We start from the raw sequence: 20,007 nt of genomic DNA on the forward strand, positions 1-20,007 counted from the left end.
TGAATCTGGCACTGTTATTCATCACCCACTCATCAGCAGACTGAAAGTTCAGAGAGTGAAAAGTTCTATTTTTCAATGATTCATTATATTCTCAACAAGTATCAAGCACAATGAAGCATGCAAATCACATGTAAATATTGCAACAGGAAAAACTCTGAATTTCCGTTACCGCCCGACAGTCGGAGAGGGCACCGGCGAGGTCTTGACTGTCTGTCTTTACAAGCCTAGTGCCATGCCAGTATTCACACTCGTGCCCCTGCCCATTCCGAGGGCGTCCACCGTACAGTCACTTCTCCGCCTCCAAGTCATCATTTCCAATTAAGTTAGTGTTTGGAGCTTTCTAAAGCAGCATGCCACCATGTGCTTTAATGAAAGCAGCTCCCACTCCTATCTTTATATCTTTAGGCAGTGGTAATAAGGTAACTGATTCAGACATTGACAGATGGCCTCTGCTTGCCTCTCAGATGTGCATAATTATACCACTAGTGTCTGCTCTTTTCCACAGTGGCAGGCAGCGCAGGGCTTCTCAGGGTATGCCAGTAGGAAACACTGCAGTGGTGGGTCTAGCTTTAATATACATTACAATACATTATTTATCATGCAGGCAGGCCAGTCCTACCCTTTTACACTATATACATCCTGTAATGCATTACCACTGCTGTGGTTTTTACTGGGACTGCGGGATGCTCACGTAGTGCTTTACCAGGAATACTTAGCCATTATATCACTCAGTCCCACAGGGCAATTTTCTGACCTCCACACAGCATGCAGCCTGCATTGCTATCCTGTTTATGTAGATTCATGTATGCATTATGAAGTGGCTGTTGGTGTGTGGTGTGTAAGGTATTCAAATTTTGCATGAGGGATCACCACTCTGGTTCACGTTAAGCGAGTAAAAAAGTAACTGCATTGGTTTTCTATACAGTAAGACGATTCCCACATGAGTGGCATCAGAAAGCTGCACAACGCCTTTTCTGGTTTACCAAGTTTTTTTGTGTGTGCGAGAGGAAACTCTGCAAGGAAAGGAAGAGTTCCAGTATTGTTGCAGTTTGTGAGTGCAGGAGGTTACTTGTTTTGATTGTGCAAACTCATCAGCGGAGTCCATAGTGTTTGAAGTTGCCTTCAATTTTCCACCATTGGGTTGCAGTTTTAAAATAGTCTCTCTAATTAGGTATGTATGTATGTATGTATAAAAAAGGAGAAGAAAACGCATTTAAACAAAGTTCTGGCAAATCCTCATAAACATTTTCATCAGTGAATGGAAATACAAACAAGAAATTTAGATTCTTTTTTTCCTCTTCTTGTTTATGCTACAGTAATGAGCTGAGGATCTGCGCTTTTCACGAGTTTGACAACAGCATGTTCCTTTCTCTAAGAGAGAGAAAAATGTGACAGCTAAAATCTTCATAAAATAACTGCCTTTAGATGTGCTTTTCACTAAGACTGAGCGAGATGAATGTGCTATACATCAGCAGTGACTGCAGAGGGGTCACCCAGAGTTCTTTGCTGCACACAAGAATATCACCTGTAGATGGAGCTACAGCACTGCAAGAAACATGAACGGAGGCGCTAAAGAGATCAGATCAGTTACTTTTCCCAACAGGAGCCATTCGTGGGAACAACTTGGAGTGAAATCCTCCATTCTGTGCATTAGACCAAGAGACACAAGTTTCTTCCACAAAAAAAGGGAAAAAAAAGATGAAGAAAAAAGCTAAATGAGCATGTATTAGCGAGCCAAATTAATCTGTTTCAGAAGTTTAAAGTTGAGAACAATTTTGATTTAGATGAAATGGATGAAAGGTAAAAAAAAAGAAAAAGGATCATTTACACTTGAAAGCTGATTTTGAGCTTTGCTGTCATTAGACAGCTTTAAGTATTTAAGTAGAATTAATATTTTAACATATGAGGTACCTCATCTGTCAGGAGTTGGACTAGAAAGAAACCTGTATACCTTATGTGAGTATTTGAACCATTTTCTTTTTGACACTGCCAGGTAGCAACTGCTTTAGACATCATTTGACAGCCTGTGAAATGCTGATTGCCTCACATCACACACTGTAAAGATGGCATTTGATGAATGTTTGATGCGGTGCAGCTGTAAACACACTTGGCAGCTGCAACGGGTGCTTTTTGGGGGCTGATAGAATCATCGTCTCCCCAGATGAGGGCAGGACAGGGTCAGATCTGGCTCCAGAGGTCTCGGGAGACCACCTGTGTAGAGCCACAGCAGTCAGGACCATTAACCAGAACACCAGCCCGGCCAAGATCAAGGCCATAATCAGAGTTGTCATAATTGTTCTTGTTAACACTGTCCCTGAAAGTGAGATGCTTTGTGAGTGTTGGATCTGCTCTTTTGTGGTTTACTGCATTGCAGTGTGGCCGAGCTTTTTGTGAGAACAGCAAGAGGACTGTGCACGCCTGTGAATTGTCTCCTTGTTCCTGCTTTGCATCTGTTTTCTCTCTGTTTGAAAAAGTTGGAGGTCTTAAAGGAGTGGGTTTCTTCAGTCTCATGGGGGTTACACTCGCCATCTCCTTGGCTGTGGGAGTTCTCACGGACTGCAGTGGGAATGTGTCTAGTAGGGAAAAAAATGATAGCAGTGACGGTGGTGTGTGTATTCATGGTTTTTAAGTCGGAGACCTATTAATTATTAAATGATAGTCTGCGACGACTCGCAAACAACTCGGCAGTGCCTCCTGATTTAACACAGTATTATTATTTAGCTGCCCTCAGATGGCTGCGTGTCAGTTGACAGCTCTTGAGGCTGGCTGAATGCAATGTGTAACCTTGGAACATGTCACCTTATTATTGGGAGTCATCAGCTTTCTCTGCTAATATTCATTTTATCACTGCTATGAAATTGTTCAGGTTTTTATGTTTTAGGACGTTCAAAGTTGAGAAACATTTGATTCACTTTATACCAAATCCTTTTTATTCATTATTATGTAGCATTATAAAACAACATGAATTAACTTTGAAGTGTTTATAAGTAGAGGTGTTGACACTGGTGAAAACAGTGTTTTATCTTTGCATCTGTTGTACCTTGTTGTTTCATATTATGCATGTTTCCAGCCTAGCTGAAGTATGCTCTGCATCTGACCCCTTTGTGTGTGCCGTATCATAATGACTGCCGTTAACATACTCACCACCTTCCTGCTCGCAGAGGACACCTCTCTCCATGCAGCTGAGGCGGCGACCTGTCCACCTCTGTGTGTGGCTGTTTCAAGGCTGGTCTCGGCCCCGACGCGCTAACGTGTGTGAGCTGAGCTGACAGCAAGAGAGAGTCCATGCCACTCCCCCCCCTCCTCCACCTCCTCAGGGGAAAAGGCTCGCATGGCAGATCTGTCACCCAGGAGGTCGCTCAGTGTTAACGCTCCCGACACGGATTAAACACTAGTGGCCAGTGCCGGAGTGCGGGGTCAGTGTAGCCACCACTGACAGGCACCACAGGGCCCCCGCTGACTGCCCCGCTCCAGCCTCGCACTGGCGCTACTCTGGCCCTGGCATGTGTCAGACAGGCAGGGAGACAACGGCCAGAGCTGGCCCTGTGAGCAAATGCTAATGCTTTTCCTCACACAGCTGCTCTTCCCTGAGTGCTTTGATAAAGAGCTATCACTACTGCACGGTACTGTGCAGGCGTACTTGCAAGCTGTGGCATTTGCTTATCATTTTGCTACCGCTAACCTTTTGTTTACGACTTTAAAAAATGAGCAAACACTGTTTTTTAATGATTTGGACTACATAACACTAGTGTTGTAGTCTATTGTAAGTTTTAAATTTACCCAAGGAATGTAATTGTTAATGCTTATTTTTAGCTAAAAATTTATAAGTGAAAATTATGCTTTTGTTCTTTTTTAAAATTATATTATAAAAATAAATAAGAGTAACAACTGTGAAGAAACCTAATCACTAAATTTTAGTAACTTAAGTACAGTATATGATAGTATGTCCTTACTGGATTTAAAAATTGAAATATTAATTGTATCACACTCCATAACTGCCACAACTGCTATCGCCCTGCGGAAGAGGGACATTAGATCCCAATTTTATTGCTCTCTCTTTCGAATGTAGCGTCTGTCTTTTACCCCCTCTTCCTCTCTCTGGCTTTCTCTCTCTCCCCAGTCGATAAGACTTGAGCTGAGCGTATGTGAAATATTTATTCAGCGTTAGCTCAGAGCACTGTGGCTGCCCACACAGTCTACCTGCCCCGAAGAGAAATCTTATCCGTGCTTCCTCTGCCTCCGACACCCCCTGAAAGCCTGTCCCCATACTGGCCCAAGCTCAACAAAAATTACGTGTCTCATTGCTCTGCTTTACAGCTACTTTAATCCTGCCACTCCTGTCCCCAACATAAGCCCTCTCATCCAGAATCTGTTTCAGCTCGACTGAAAACAAAAAAGGACCTGCACGAGTAGAGCTGCCTCTTGCGCCTTTGATTCATTATTAATCTTTTTTTTAAATTAGGGAAGTAATTTAGATAAATTTACTGACCTTGATTTTTACCCAGAAAGAGAGCATCTCCGTCAGAGTGAAGACTATTCAAGTTTTTGTAGATTTTTTTTCCAAATAGTCATGATTCCTTTTTAATTTCTTGATATTTTTGTATCCCATATTTTTGCACATACCCACATACAGTGATTCTGTCTTTTTTTGTGTCTCTCACACATAACCACACATGCAGTACAAAACCACACGCAATAAGACACAAACCCTGCAGCCTATAGTCAGTCTTAAACTCTTTCAGTATATGTTCACGTAATCTGGCATCCGTCCACAGCCCCCATGACTGACCCTCATAATGCTGGCTGGCGCTCTCCTCGCTTTGTTTAGCTTTCCAAGTGGAGTGCAACTGAAGAGAAGTAGTGAAGATAGAGCCAAGATTAAATCTTCCATGTTTTCGGTTTGTACATAGTTTAAAAATAAGGGTATTTTTGAAATGTACCACATTAAAAATAAATAAACAGCAGTGTTTCTTTTTTTTTTTAAAGAAGCAGTAATGATTGTATGGCTCATGTACGGTGATAGTACACTAATTTGCCTAATCAACAGTATTATTTGTGTTACGCTGATGTGATGTCTGTATTTATAGCTTGTTGTCTGCTGTAGTATATAAGGAGAGCCTTTGGCAGCCTTGCAGTCTGACAGTATGTCTGCCAGTCAGTGGTTTAGGTTGGTAGATTGGGCCACCCCGTGTTAATCAATTTACAGAATGGTAGAAACTTTTATAGAAGGTGTCTTTGTCCCTTTGTTCCTGCTGCGATCCCTTCTCCCTCTCCTGGGAGAGTGTGGGTGGTGGGAGCTGCCATGCTTGCTCAGCTTTAAGTTATTTTATTCACACTTTTAATCGCTGAGTGCTTTATTATTAGGTGCTGGATTCTGCTGGCCAGGGGATCTGCATGAGAAGGCGCAGAATGCATTTAGTGGAATCATATTAATGGCACTATAAAACAAATCTGTCAGGCTGTTCTTAACCCTCCTAGCAGAATTGCTCTGCCCAGGGTTGCCCCCTTCTCCAAGCGCTTACAGGTGGCTAAGGAGAGTGCATCTCCATCATCTACTCCACCGTGCGCTAATAGTTTTATTAATTCATTCTTTTTTTCTCCCTGGGCACCCTGTGCATAATCATACAGACATTTTTCAGCTAAATGGTGTTTGTCAAGGGAGGGTTCCTACATTAGAGACACTCCTCCCAGACATACATACCAACACTTGTTCAATTACAAGTCGCTTGTTATCCAATTCTGCTGTGTGTAACCAAAAAGCTCAGGAATATCATTAATTATTACCTCCCTTGCTTTTTGTTTTGGTTCTTTATGTCGTTTTGTGGTTAAATAAATGCCCGTTTTGCCACTTGTGTAACATATTAGCATTGCTGTGTTGGAGAAGTTCAAGGTTTTACTTGGCATGTGTAATTTGTTGACAGATGAAAAAAATATGCAGTCGGACCCCGAAATGGAAAGTCTTTGGTGGCAATTATAAAGTGGATTATTTTTTATACGAATTTACACTTGCTTCTAAAAGGCTGCACTTTGTCCAACATGTCCTTTAATCACTCAGCTGCTTGCTAATAAAACATAAACCACTTAGTGGGGAATTAGTTCTGTCTCCATTTCACAGAAACTCTGTAGAATATGAAGAGACAAGGGGATGGTATAGTCCTGCCGCTGCTCATTACTGCGGGATATTTGACGGCAAAGTCTCAGTCTGTGCACCTGAGTGAAGGAATCTGAGAGGTTTTCCCAGATGTTTCTCTCCATCGTTTTTATTAGTGTTAAAAAAGCATGTAAATCCTGAACACATGGGTTGACATACCATGAGGGAGGAATTGAGAAGATATTTCTGACAGTTTTGGTTTATACCCTCATTTAAGCACTCACTTTAGACACAAGGCATTGTATTTCTGTAGGCTTTTATCTTGTCCACTGAGCCAGAACGCAGTGAGCAGAAATTTGCATTAGTGGGCGATTATGAATACCTGTGACAGATTCTCTCTGCTGGCTCCCTGGGCGGAAATGAATTGGCTCCCTCTGTTGACTTGCACAGGAAGACAGAGACCAAGCAATTAGACTTTAGTGGTTAATGTAGCAGCTTTTGCAGGGAGGGCAAGGAGGTTCAACATTCCTGCTGGGCTCATGTCAGTTTCCAGGCACATTTCCCCCCCTTTTCTTTTTCCTTTTTTACGAGAATAGTGGGAATATGACAAGCTACCTGTCCACCAGCCAGCAGAATTCCTCTGGGGTGAGGGGAGAGTCGCTTTAGAATTGCCTCATGGGAACTGAGGTGACAACACATGACGTAAGTTATTCATAACAGAGAGGAGATGTACCGCAGCTATCTCTGCACATCATGCATATTCATTGTTTACCTTTTTTTATCTCTCACCAGCTCTAGTTTGTTGCTGTATATGAAAGAGCTCCGTTAAAAAAATAACAGTAACACATTGTTCATATTGTTCATTTTCTTGCATCATGGTCATCGCACTGTGTTCCTGCCTGACGCTTTGGTTCACCCGCTCCCTTCCCAGGTCGCATTGAGGGATAATAAGCAGAACAGTGGTGAAGCCTAGGGCACTTGGGCCACAGTGTTGTCTGCATTACTCATGGTACACGTTTCCCTGGTGGCTGTTTGAACCTAGGCCTGGTGTGGCACTAGGTAGACTGACCCCCAGAGCAACATGCGCAGACTCCGCATGGTTGCTATGACAGGAGCAGTCTGCTGTTTACAGGCCTGCTATTGAGGCCTGAAGGCCTCAGTGCTTCACATCCTGTCTCGGGCTTAACTCGAACATATTGTTCGTACTCTAAGTAGCCTCCAGCTTTGTGAGCCTAGACTGCACAGAGCTACCATCGTGTGGGTTCAGCATAGCAGCTATAGTGCATACTTTGAAATTAACTTTGTAAAAACAGAACAACTTTTCATGAAAGCAGAGAAGATGTAATTGATGCAAAGGATGCATTCATTATGGAAACGCATATGAAATATGAGACAATGTACATGGTGCAAGAAGACTGTGGTAAATGAAAGTGGACCATATGTTGGTGTATTGGCGTTTATTCGCACTATAATAGACTTTAAGCTTCCGTTTGCTGTGGGGGACATTTTTATTTCATCCCTGTCAACCTGCTGGTGTGATCCTCCTCACACATTCCTGATAATTTCAGTTGGAGACAGACTCATTAGACTGTCACTAAATGGGTTTAAATGCAGTCGTCCAATTAGTGCTCTGCTGTGAAATGCAGTGGGTGTTGTGCAACGTGCTTAGCACCACTCCTTTACAGAATTATGAGGGATTACTCATTCAGTGTGATCCATCTTATTTCTACCAGGGGTCTTGGCTTTTCTCAGTATCATCGCCACGGAGGGGGTAAATGTTGCAAATGCTTCTCCAATTGCCATATGTGCTTCGTCAGAGACCGTTGCTGCCTCTGAATCTAAGAGGATTTGATGTGCTAGTTAAAAGACAGCATATCATGCCTATCCATGTCATACTTACTGTTCAGCAGCAAGGCACTCTGCCAGCGTAGTGTTATTGGTGTATATGCTGCAAATAGGATTTCAAGATATTAAAAGTTGAATGTCTGTTACTTTCAAACTGAAAGGAGTAAAATCTGTTGCCTTTGACTGCAAATCTGACAGGCTTTACAGTACTGCAGTGCTATTCATGAGATTTAGGACGTGGTTAAACCCATTATATATTTTGTTTTGGGAACAGGTTTGCTGAGCTTTGAATGCTGGGTGAGGGTGCTGCTGTGTGATGTGCTTTGCGTTATGCTGTCGTGTCCTGTCTCCTCAGATCTTCCTTGTGACAGTGTGGCACTGGGAGCTCTTCATGCTACCCCTCTTCCTGCTACTGCTCATCGGATGGAACTACTTCCAGCTCACTACAGGAAAGGCCAGCTACAACCAGGACCTGGTGAGTATGAGGACTCCTAACTCTATCGTATTTATTCAAGCAGATCTGCAGCTGCATGCTTTTTTTTTTTTTTTACAGTGCAAAATCATTCTGTATGGTAACCCAGCTCTGATTAAACTCTGATTGAATGAAATGCTTTTAAGCACACATCTGAAAAATTAAACTTTTGCAGTAATGTGAATTAAGTGTTCTCACACTTCCACATGTACGGTATATTGAGAGGCAATTCTATAAAATGCGCCCCGTACTAGAGTCAGTTGTGGCAGCATTCCACATGACTTACTGCTGGCTCGACTAGTTTCTACATCGTGTCCAAGCACCCAATAAAACGTCAAGCAGTAAGAAGCCACTCAAATTAAATCACTGTAAATGTATGTATAGCTTATGGTCTTGTTGATATCGTCTCAGCACATCTGCACTATAGTTCTCTCTACAACATAACACCATCTCCGCTCTATCTACTGTTATGGAAATTATGCTTGCCCTACACATGCCTGTGAAGGTTAATGCTGTTCACACTTCTGACTGCCCCCCAATTTCACTGTGTTGTAAGCCTTCTCTCTGGCCAGCCAGGGGCCAGGCCTTCTCACGCTCCCTCCCCAAAGCAAAATCTGTGGCCCAGTCATTGTGTTTATGGCTGCTGGCTAAGATGCTGTCCCTGGGCAATGTTAAAGCCCAGGCTCACCCTCATATCCAGAGTGGAGACACTGTCACCCCTCTGTGACCCTCTGGCCAGCAGTGACACAGCTCTGTACCCAGGCAATGTCACAGTGTGCACCACAGTGGGGTCAGGGATGACTTGATATAAAGTGATCTGGGCAACAACATCCAAATTAAATGTGTTTTTTCTTTCCTCTTTCTGTTTTTCTGTGTGCTTATGTTGTGGAGAAAAGAGATTGCTTTGGTGTGACAGTGCTCTTGTGAGGAAGGCCCTTTTTCACCTCTCCTTTTGTGTGAGGTCACCCCTGTGATGCAGTCTCTATGGAAACAAGCCTCTCCCAATGGGGGTGAATGTACTCAAAGAAAATTTCATTACTAGGTGTTTGTTAAAAATGCTCCAGTGCCCACATGTCCCATTCGTTGGAAATCACCCTCTACCCTTTATTTTCTCTTAGGTGAACATGACCATGGGTGACGACGAAGAGGAAGACGAGAAGGTATTTTATCTTGTCTCTTTCTAACATTTTAACGGATAATACGTTGTGGTAGAACATTATCACTTTTCAGTTTTTAATATAAATATATATTTTAACACACACTGCTTTAATATTTCATAGTGATGTTACTTGGTGGCTTGTGTAGAAATCCTTTTCGGACCCTACTCATATTTCATTGTGAATAACCAAGGTTATATCAAACACACAGCAGTGTCTGCATGCTTCTGGTGAGTACAAACCTGGCTCAGGAAATAGCTGTGATTCTTATACAAATGAGCCAAAGTAAAAAGCCACACAGGTTTCTAGTCAATATTTTAGCATAGTCACACTGACAGTTATTCTCAGAAGCTCTTTTCTAACTAAGAATAGAAATATTTTTCATGCATTTCAAATGAGGGCAACATCTATGAAACAGTTGTAGCATGTAGCTCTTTGTTCTGTTCCTCTGGGTGTTCAGTGTCACTCTGCAATGCACTCCGCTGAGATTCTGGAGCCCTTTGAAAATCTATAAATCAAATTTAAACAGCATCGTCAATTAGATTCGGAACGGCGGTCGAGGATAAAATCAGTAGATTTTTCTTGTACCGTCATTGTCTAAATGCAATTGTTACATCGAGAATGACCTTTTACTACTAGAACAAATGAACAAAGTGCAGCAACACAGCAGTAAACTTATACTCTGCCCCAAAGGTTATCAGTCATTTTCACTTGTTTGTTTGAGAGAAATCCTAAATGATGGTGTTTATTATTACGTCTCTCCAGTGTCTCTCGAAAAGCAAAACAGCAGGAAATCTTTAAGTAGCCTGAAAATTTCACTTCCCACAGCACATAATATTCAATTATACTCATCCCACTGTTTTCTGTAAAGAAGGAAAAGTTAACAGGGATGCGCATTATTGCTTTATGGCAATGAAGTGTGGAACTAACGCAAAGCCTCCAAGCGATGACCCTTGTGCTGCATGTCTAGGCCCAGGATTCATATCCATAATGCGCTCAATATATTCTGTTGTGATGACCAGGGGCTACGAAAAAGCCAGCTTCTTTTAAAAACACAGGCACATCCACCAAATCCTGTATGAAAGGATGGGCTAATTCATAGATGAAACTTGCATGATATGTCTGCACACACAAAGTGGAAAAGGAGACTTTCTATCATTGCTGCAAACAAGCAAACTGGTGCTTAAACAGCAGTGACACAGAAAATTCAGTGTTTTAGGAATATTAAATTGAAAAGGATTACCTTAATGCACTGAATTTAATACCACCACTTTACAGGGTGAATATTACATTTTTCTTTACCTTGAAACTTCAATGAATAAGAAAAGAATGTTTACTTTTTTAGTTTAAGAAATGGCACTCTCTTTGGTTTATGATTCTCTCTATATGCCACATGTTTGCAAACTCAGCCCTCGCCTCTTAAAGCTTTTTGAAAGGTTTTCCATGAGCCTTCTAAGCCCTTTCACACTCTGAGGAAATGAAATATCTCCTTTCATTTACTAATTAAGCAGTCACCCATGTTTGTTTTAAGCTGTCAGCTTTAATTTAAAGTGGCTTATTTGAAAGTCTTGTTATGGTCTTGCTGTCACTTGAATGTGATATCATGCAGTTAGATCAAGCAGTGTAGCTTTACACACCCTATCAAAGTCTTCTTTAAAAATATTTGGGGTTAAAGAGTGATCAGTGTTAAATTTGATGACTTCAAAGCCTTGCTTTTTTTCCCCCAGTTTCTCCTCTAACATGTGAATGAAGGCTTTTCCCTCTGAGAAGGTTATGATTACCACTCAAATATGTTCTTATCCCCCCTTTTCCCCCTTGAGGAAGGAAATATGTAAACCTCAGACAGAGCAGCAAGAATGTGAAGGCATGACGTTAAAGAGAGACGAAAGGCAAGACAGTGTTACAACAGGATAATACAGAACAGATTCTCTGCCTGTGAACAAATCTGTCCTCAGGGAAGGAGACAGCTTACAAATTATGTGTGGGCAAAGTGACTTCCCTTTGGCCTTAGGTATCAATTGAGCAGATAGACAATATTTAATCATAACATAAAGAAACAGAGAGGCAAAACAAGTCCATAGATCTCCAACAGAAATGAACAGGGAAGATGAAACAGCCCTTTCATTGCCCCCCGGCTGGCAGTGCTGGTCCGGGGTTGACTCGCTCACAGAGCCCAGCCCAGGGGAGTTGGGGGAGGGTGAGAGGTGGTTGTGGGGGTGCTAGACTGGGCTGCGGGGTTACTCCATCTCTCACCCAACAGTCCACAGTCACCGCTGGGTCTCCTTGAGCGCACCAGTCAGACAGACTGCCCATGTCATGATCTGCAGCACGCATTACGAGAGATTCCGCACATGGACTCAACAATGTTTTTCCGCCTCATCCTAGCAAATTGTTTGTTAGCCTATTTTGGCTCCATCTGACATAAATTGCCAGGAACACAGGTGTTTTTCATTTAGACAGACTCCGTATCCTTGTCAAAAGAGTCACTAGAAAAATATTCAGTCTGAGAATTCAAATTTGGCACCGTTTATTCTAATTAAAATTATGCTAAATGAGCTTTTTTCCAGCCTTTGATAATGCCGCACGTCTGTGAGAGTATGTTTACCTTTGTGCAGGAGATCAAATTGGTTCTCCATTACCACACCTTAAAAGGAAGCTTTTACAATTTTATCTGAAATGAGAATATGATTTCACACAGGTTTTCTACTCAGTAGACATTTAGGACTCATTTAGTTCATCCCCAGTTTACCCATCCTTTTCCATTTAAGAAGCAGATCTTTTATTTATTTTTGTTTTTTCGACACTCATGTACATGCTGAAAAGAAAGATGAACAAAGAATATCATCACATGATTAATGTAGGAAGGACGTCAGTTTTGGTCGCTAAGGAGATGGAGGATTTGAGGAATCTTAAAGCAGATGAATAATGATAATCATGAGAGCTCTGCCTCTTGATGCATGCTTCAGAGTACATCTATTTGTCTGTTTTTCCTTTTAGAAATGAAAGCCAATATGGTTTCTCTTTTCTTCCTGCTGGAACTGTATTTCAAGCTAGATTTACCGTGCATGCGTATCCATTGCAGTTAAATAATGCTTCATATCTCATAATACAATTTGAATTCCAAATCATGTAATTGGGTCACTTAAACAGGTTTAAATGGAAATATGAAAAGGAGTGCCTACTGTAACTGATGTGGCTCCGCATCAAATGAGCTATCATTTTACGATGTGTGGCTCTCCGGATCCATCAGGAGCTTTCCGACACAGATTTCTATGGCTTTTAGCAGACTCTTACAGTGTTCCCCGCTTTCAAAATAAACTTCGGATAAAGGGCTCAATTAACACCTGATGCGGAGTAAAGGACACACATGAAGGTTTGCTCAGTCGCATGCGGCAGTGAGTGCAGTGAGATGATGCATAAACACAGATAGTCCTCTTTCCCCATGATGAGACCAGAAGATGTTAATCTCAAAGAAAGCATATTTGTGATACTTTTTCCTTTTTTGGACAGTGCTGAGGCTTCAGTGTCTGTCCAGATCCGAGCCCAGTGGGGGAGGCTCTGCTAGTGTGGGAATTGCTCTCTTCCTGCGCCTTTCGTGGAGGAGAGTGGGCCCAGCAGTGGGGAGTCTCTCTGTGCTGGCAGACAGTGTGTTCCCAGGGGCTGCCTCATGAAGCTCTGATAAAGGCATTCTGTCTGGGCCCTGTCAATGCACACAGGCTGCGGCTTCAGCTGACTTGTAACACAAACATATAGACATCCTCAAGCCTCCTGTTAGGCTCCATTAGAGCACCCTCCCCCCCCAACACTCTCATCCCCTCCCTCTCTCCTTCTCACTCTTCCTCTCCCACCCTTCTCTCTGTCATCATTCCTGTCATTATTGCCTCCTTTTGATGTGAGCCTTCTCAGCCCTCTTTAGCTTGTGTTACTTGTGTTATCTCGAGTCACTCCTCTGCCCTGGAAGGCTTCACAGTTGTCATTATTTCCCAGCTTGGTGCGATCATATTTATTTAATTCCGAGACAAACCCTCAAACCCTCTAATATACTGACTTATTGCTTTGCCAGACTCATTAGAATCTCAGTGCATTTAAAGTAAATATTATTTTATGCGTAGTGAGGGTTGTGATGAGAATCTTGCTTGAGAAAAAAAGCGAACAAGTACATATCCAACTGGTGTTCTGAGCAGGCTGAAGCGTTTTTCTAATGCGGAGGGAATGTTAGGATAGGTTAGAAAGCCAGGCCTGGCAGATTTGTTAAAACATGTTGAATCTTGTCCTGTGCAGGCTGCTGGAATGGAATCTCTCCGGAGTTGCGAGGCCCCTGCACTTCTTGTCTAGGTCGTCTAGTCTGCCTGATTGCAGATGGCCATTTTGTGTACTTTTCATCTACCGGAGAGTCTTGATTGTGCTGCACTTGTGCAACAGCTCTATTGTGTGTGGTGGACAAAAGCTGAAATCTCTCAGCCATCCACATAACAGCTTCTGAGCACTGAGTCTGTCTCATCTTCAAAAGCATAGTCTGAAGATGTACAGTGTTTGCTCATTACGGGCCATTCAATAGATAAATCACACATAATAGCACGGCAGAGATAAACTGGTCTTTGTCTACTCTGCCCAACAATTGACATACAGTGTACCTCATCAGTGTCTGTGCATTTTTTTTCGTTCCTTTTTAGGAATCCGGAAAAAAGGGTTTGATGGATAAGATACATATGGTGCAGGAAGTAGTGCTGGTTGTCCAGAACGTTTTGGAGGAAATTGCAAACATCGGAGAGCGAATCAAGAAGTAATTAGACCATTTCCTTTTTAACCTACAAAGTGTCTTTTTTATTTTAAGTATATTTCCTTTTAATTCATAGTTTTTGATTGAACTTCATCTTATTTTTCTTTCTTTGACAGCATATTCAACTGGTCTGTCCCATTCATGTCGTGCTTGGCCTGCTTGGTGATGTTCGTCGCAGCAGCACTTTTCTATTTTATCCCATTTCGATACATTGTGCTGATATGGGGTGAGATCTACTTCCAAAAACACAATTTAATTCATAAAAGTGTTAATGAAAAATCTGTTCTGCATGACTGAAAGTGTGTTGGATGAATACCAAAAGCTATCAAACTCCCACTATCTGTTTCTTGCTCGCAGTACTATAACCGAAAAAATATCCACGCAAATAGCACAAAAATCAATGCCTATATCATTGTTGCAAAACACATCTCTTATTCAATCTTTCTAACTGCGAATCCATGATTTAATGAAGTACAGTAATTTAAGAACTCTGCCATCTCTACACCTCTGCAAATGCACAGAGATCAGACAGCTGCAGAGGTTCGCTCTGCCCAGTGTGGGCTGATGTAGCAGAGCCCAGCAGAGGCATGACCGAGGGTTTGTGTGAAAACAAAGCAGAGGTAGAGTAGCAAGCTGTATATAATACATGATGTCCTTGGGCAGTCTGTAGGCTCCTGGTCTAGCCTCTCATTATCTGCTGTAGTCATACAGAATAGACCGTCATCTCAGTGGTCAGGGAGATATGCTGCCCTTAACAGGCTCTCCTCCTCCAGCTGTAAGCCCACAACCACTGTACTTCCACACTGCCTTCAACACAATCAATACCAAAAAACCACCATATCAAACAAAAAACACACAGTCTGAGACACTCCTCTGCCTCCCCAGTTAACCCCCATCTCTGTGGTTGCAAGGCAAGCCTTTCAAGTTGCTTGCACATATTTAAGTCCTTAGGTTCTTTGTCTGCATGCTGAGGTACAGGCAGTACCGAGGTGTGAATATAATGGTCCCATTACAAGACCCCAGAGATATTGTTTTTTCTTCTCTGGTATGCAGCTATGTGCAAAGTAAATATAGATGTTCAAGAAATGACCGGATTGAAGCAAACAAAAGTGAGAAAAGTTGTCATGAATGTGTGCTTGTTGTTCAAATTAGAGTAACAAATTGATAAAGTATTGCTTTCTCCTAACTTGTCTCCACTTTATTTGTCTGACTCGAATTTATTTTTGCTCAGAGGGATCAGTTGGATAAGCATCATATAGTGCTGTTACTGACACACTAGTGGGAGGTCTACACTCGGGTTACACAACTTTTTATTATTGTTATAAAACTGTACTGGTTGGTGTGACACCTTTATTTATTAATGCGTTCTTGTTTTCACAGGTGTTAACAAATTTACCAAGAAGCTGCGCAACCCATATACTATTGACAATAATGAAATACTGGATTTTCTCAAGAGGGTGCCTTCTGATGTTCAAAAGGTAAGGGTCCAATTTTACATACAGATAGGGAGGGAATTCCCTGTAGATGTCTGCATTATTTGCTGTGCCAGAATTCCCAAGTGTTGCAGAAATATATCCTCTGGCTTTGTTTGATTATTAATGGACTCTCGCCTTTAAAGCGGCCCTGGCCCAATTATTCCTCAGCACAACTCCATGTAGTCGCCGTAGTGCCTGAATGAGGAGATTCTCAGATCTGTCCTCAGCCACACTGCCGTTATTAGCAATTTTGTGCGCTTGATTGAGGCCCTTTGACATTAAAGTTGGTGACTGAATGAGGGCCGGCGGAGGACTCCTGACGTCTCTGGCTGTTGTGTCAGCACAGAAACTGTGATGTGGCCTCAGTCACTTCAGGGTGGTGGAGTCAATTAATGTAGTCGTGAGCCCCAGTCGTCTTGCTGGGTGCCATATGTGATTGCATATTAGCCATGGCTTATATGTCATTTGCATTTACATCACAGAGCTGAGAAGAGCTGTCAGGGCGTTATAAGTGGCGCCGGGCGCTCACCGTCCTCTGACTGAGAGTTTTTTTGCTTAGCCAGGAAATGAAGTGCTACACAATGCCTTCATCTCGCAGGTAACTCACTAGACAGAATTCAGCAAGAAACCCTGACAGTCTGGATCTGGCAAGACACTCTCACCCCAGTCTGTTTCTCAGCTGCACCCTTGATGTCCTCCTGCAGCAAGCCATTGCTGACTTCTCTGTGATGTTGGAGGGAGCCTGTGTTGTTTGAGATTTGGCTGACTGAGTTGGCAAAACAAGGTGGTGAATACATTTTGATTCAGAATCCTTTGTATGTCTTCTTTCCCCATTGGGATACAATGTTTGGGCTTTGAAAATGACTCACTTTAAAATCCCGTGGAAACAATACTTTTTAGCCCGGTTTAAAAGAGGAACTACATCTTGAAAATAGCTCCAATCATAAAAAACAAAACACCCTTAAGATTCATCATAAGTACGTTTCATTATGTACTGTGAAAAAATAACCTTAACATCATATACACAGGAGACCCAAAACAATAGACCACATATTTTGTTTTTGTTGACTTAGAACTTCAATCCTCAGATAGGTGCGGACACAAAACACCACAAAGGCTGAAAATTGACTCCTGTCTTTCTTGCAAATGTGACTTGGCAATTAGTGCCTGTGCACATCTACAAAGTCTGCCTCAAACGGGGACTTCTGACAACACTGTGTCTGTCTTGAAATAAGAAGCATCTGTCAGTTCTGAGGACAGTTTCATGTTCTGATGCAGGAGGCAGTCACTTTGTTCCCACATTCCATCTCCCATTCTAATAATGGAGACCAGCTAATTAGCATAGAGTTCTTACCTTTATTCAACAGATTCACCGTATTGTTTGAGCTCAGCAAGCAGGCTTCAAAAGCAAGTTTTCAAATTCCAACTCTTCTTTTCAGTTTACCCTATGATCAGTCTTCTTTGGATTATGATGGCAGTTTTGGTGGTAATTTTGAAGCGAAAAAAACAATTTCATATAATTTTTTTTGGTCTCAAAGTGAACATGATTTTACAACCTAATCCGGCATTTATTTTCTAAGTTTATTCGAACATGCAGGAATTTCTGGAAAAAGAAAATTTGAAACATGAGTAAATCTCTCACGAGCTGAATTCTACATATGTAACTTGCAGAAAAAAACGAGGCTGTAAGTTTAGATACCACATTACAGGTCTTGTTTTAGCCTGAAGATATCGAAGTCACACCAAGGGTTTGTAAAGTCAAGAAGAGAGTTATACATTAACTGATGTTGGTAACTTCTCAACTTCAACAACACTAAACACCAACAGAGTTTTCTTTAGGGGACAGAACTTATGGTGAGTGATTATACAGTTTGCAACTCCCTCACTGGCCTGGCAGGTCATCTCAACAGTTGATGTCTGTTTCTAATATTGTGATTGTGGTGCAGAATGAGGGGGGCGTACACTGGTACAGAACCCTTGACTCCTCAAATCCTTCCTCCCTGTGATTAATCCCCTCTGCTCCTGTGTTTAAAAAATGATTCATTACAGGCGAGCCCGCCTCGCTTTCCCCTGCACCAGCTCTCCTCAGGGGAGCCATTACCGTGCGCTCCACTGAGCTCGGATTACCTGCCTCTGACCAAACTCCTGTTTGTTTTTACAGGTGCAGTACAGTGCGCTGAGAGCGCCCACCAGCCAGAGCCAGCCGCGGAAGAAAAAGTAAGCTCCATGGACACGCTGGATGAAAAGCTGGTCTCTTTTTTTAAATGTGGTACGATACAGTCCACCTGACAACAATGCTCCGGTGCCAGCAGAGCCCATGACCCTATGCACCCCCACCACACCACCCTAAGTCTGCCCCTGCTGCTGAGGGGCAGCCAGCCACTCTCTGGCTTGTGTGTTTGCCACCCCCCTGACAGGGGCTGTGAACTGCAGCAGCCAGGAGGGCAGCACATGGCGCTGTCAATCACAAGCTTGGAGGTAAAGAAAAGAGAGCATTGCAGGACTCAGCCTTCATCTTTGGATATAATTTCGAAAAGGAATGAAAAGCGTCGGGTTTGGCTTACCTAAGACCTCCCCTGTTTTGCTTTTTTTTTAAACTCTGGTGAAACTGAGAAATTTGCCTTAAGGTAAAGATAATATGAGTTTAACAAGCCTCCACAATATACTTCTTTATCAGTGTGTTAATTTACTTAAAGGTCAAAATGTTGTGTATATTTTTAAATAATCAAGGAGAACTAATGTCTTTTACTGCATATTTAACATATTAGGACAGAGTACTGAATTTCACTATTTTCTGTGAAAAGGATTTGCTGTATATGTAACAATGCTGTCTGCTTTCTTCATTTTATCTCACCGGCAAATATCCATTTATGTACTGTATGTGTATTATTTCCAGCTGTCTTTTCTTAAGCAAAGTTTGTGCACCGGTGTATGTTAGATTGAAAGTTTCATTTCTGCTCAGTACCATGTCTGCATCACCAAATAGAGAATTTGTAGGAATCCTGAATAAAGAATCTTGATCAGTTTGAGTTCTTGTTTTTTGCCTGCGTTTTTTCAATAACTGCACTCTAGTGAGGATGGATTACACCACTTCTTTACTTGAATACACAGTAAACACATCTGATTACACAACACAGCCATTGAAACAGAGCTCACACACCGGCCACCGCTGCGCCTTGGTTACTGAGCTCACATCAAAGCTGTGTGGCTCCAGTGTGCTTCCTAATGCATTGCTTTGTTGCCTTCTCACAATAACAGGGTCCAGATGAGAGAGAAAGAGCTCATCTCACAGAGAGTACTCTCTCCATCCTCAGCACTTAGTGCTTTATATTTCCACTAAAATCACCTGGTCTATCTAATGGCTACACACACACGTACTCTGTTTTTCCATCTGTCTTCCTGCAACAGTTTTTCCAAGTAGAGCGAGAAGAGAGTGTATCATCTGTCAGTGTTCCCATAGACGCAAAGAATAATCAATTAATGACACCTTTCGCAGTTTTGCAAAACCGTTAAGCCATATTATATTATTCTCGTAAATGTACTGTAGTGTGAAAAAGTCCTTCAAAATATTTACAATATGTACAGCACAATATATGAGCTAGTGTACATAAGTGGCACTTAAACCTTCATCGAGCTAGCATGTGTTTGTGTGCGCATCTTTCTGTCGGTAGACAAATGGCAAGTACTCTTTTTTTTTTTAAATGTACATACTTATAATTGAAGTTGAGCTGAACTGAGAAATAGACCCCAGCAATGGGAGTTTGTTCCAACTGATCGGGGGACTGAGCATCGCGGCCGGGTGCCCCCTCCCTCCTCAGGAGTAGCACGCTGGTGAAAGAGCATCCATCTGTGCTTTGTGAAGAGTTTGATTGGCTCAGGGGGACCTGGTGGAGCCCCGGGCTATCTCTTTTGACAGGCTGATAGAGACATCACTGGGCTCTCCCAGGAGCTGCCACCAGGGGTCCATTTCAAAGTGAGAGGGTGTGGAGGTGACCCTGAGCTTCTGACGAGCTAAATCCCACACACTGGCTGAAACCCTCCTACATTCTTGGCTCCATTGGGGCTGGGGGGCTGGTTTTGGCTGTGCTGAGAGGAGGGCAGTGGGGGGGGGGGGGGGGGGGGGGGGGGGGTACAAGCAGATCACTAAAAAGACCCAATGAAATGTCCCCAAGAGGTGAAACCAATTA

The 20,007-nt window shown here is 42.4% G+C and overlaps 1 protein-coding gene across 2 annotated transcripts in view; it reads left to right on the forward strand.

The window, feature by feature from the left end:
- The window catches only part of mctp2a (multiple C2 domains, transmembrane 2a), a 31,346-nt gene extending 12,497 nt beyond the window's left edge, over nucleotides 1-18,849 (forward strand). For both annotated transcript variants that reach the window (XM_051952209.1, XM_022210036.2), the window contains 6 exons: nucleotides 8,292-8,411; nucleotides 9,527-9,568; nucleotides 14,239-14,348; nucleotides 14,462-14,571; nucleotides 15,726-15,823; nucleotides 17,982-18,849. In XM_051952209.1, the coding sequence (XP_051808169.1) occupies nucleotides 8,292-8,411; nucleotides 9,527-9,568; nucleotides 14,239-14,348; nucleotides 14,462-14,571; nucleotides 15,726-15,823; nucleotides 17,982-18,041 (540 nt within the window). In that variant the 3' untranslated portion in view covers nucleotides 18,042-18,849. The remainder of the gene's footprint in view (nucleotides 1-8,291; nucleotides 8,412-9,526; nucleotides 9,569-14,238; nucleotides 14,349-14,461; nucleotides 14,572-15,725; nucleotides 15,824-17,981) is intronic.
- Nucleotides 18,850-20,007: the final 1,158 nt, after the last annotated feature.

The sequence above is a fragment of the Acanthochromis polyacanthus genome, chromosome 8 (genome assembly GCF_021347895.1).
Source record: "Acanthochromis polyacanthus isolate Apoly-LR-REF ecotype Palm Island chromosome 8, KAUST_Apoly_ChrSc, whole genome shotgun sequence".
NCBI classification, from domain to species: Eukaryota; Metazoa; Chordata; class Actinopteri; family Pomacentridae; genus Acanthochromis; species Acanthochromis polyacanthus.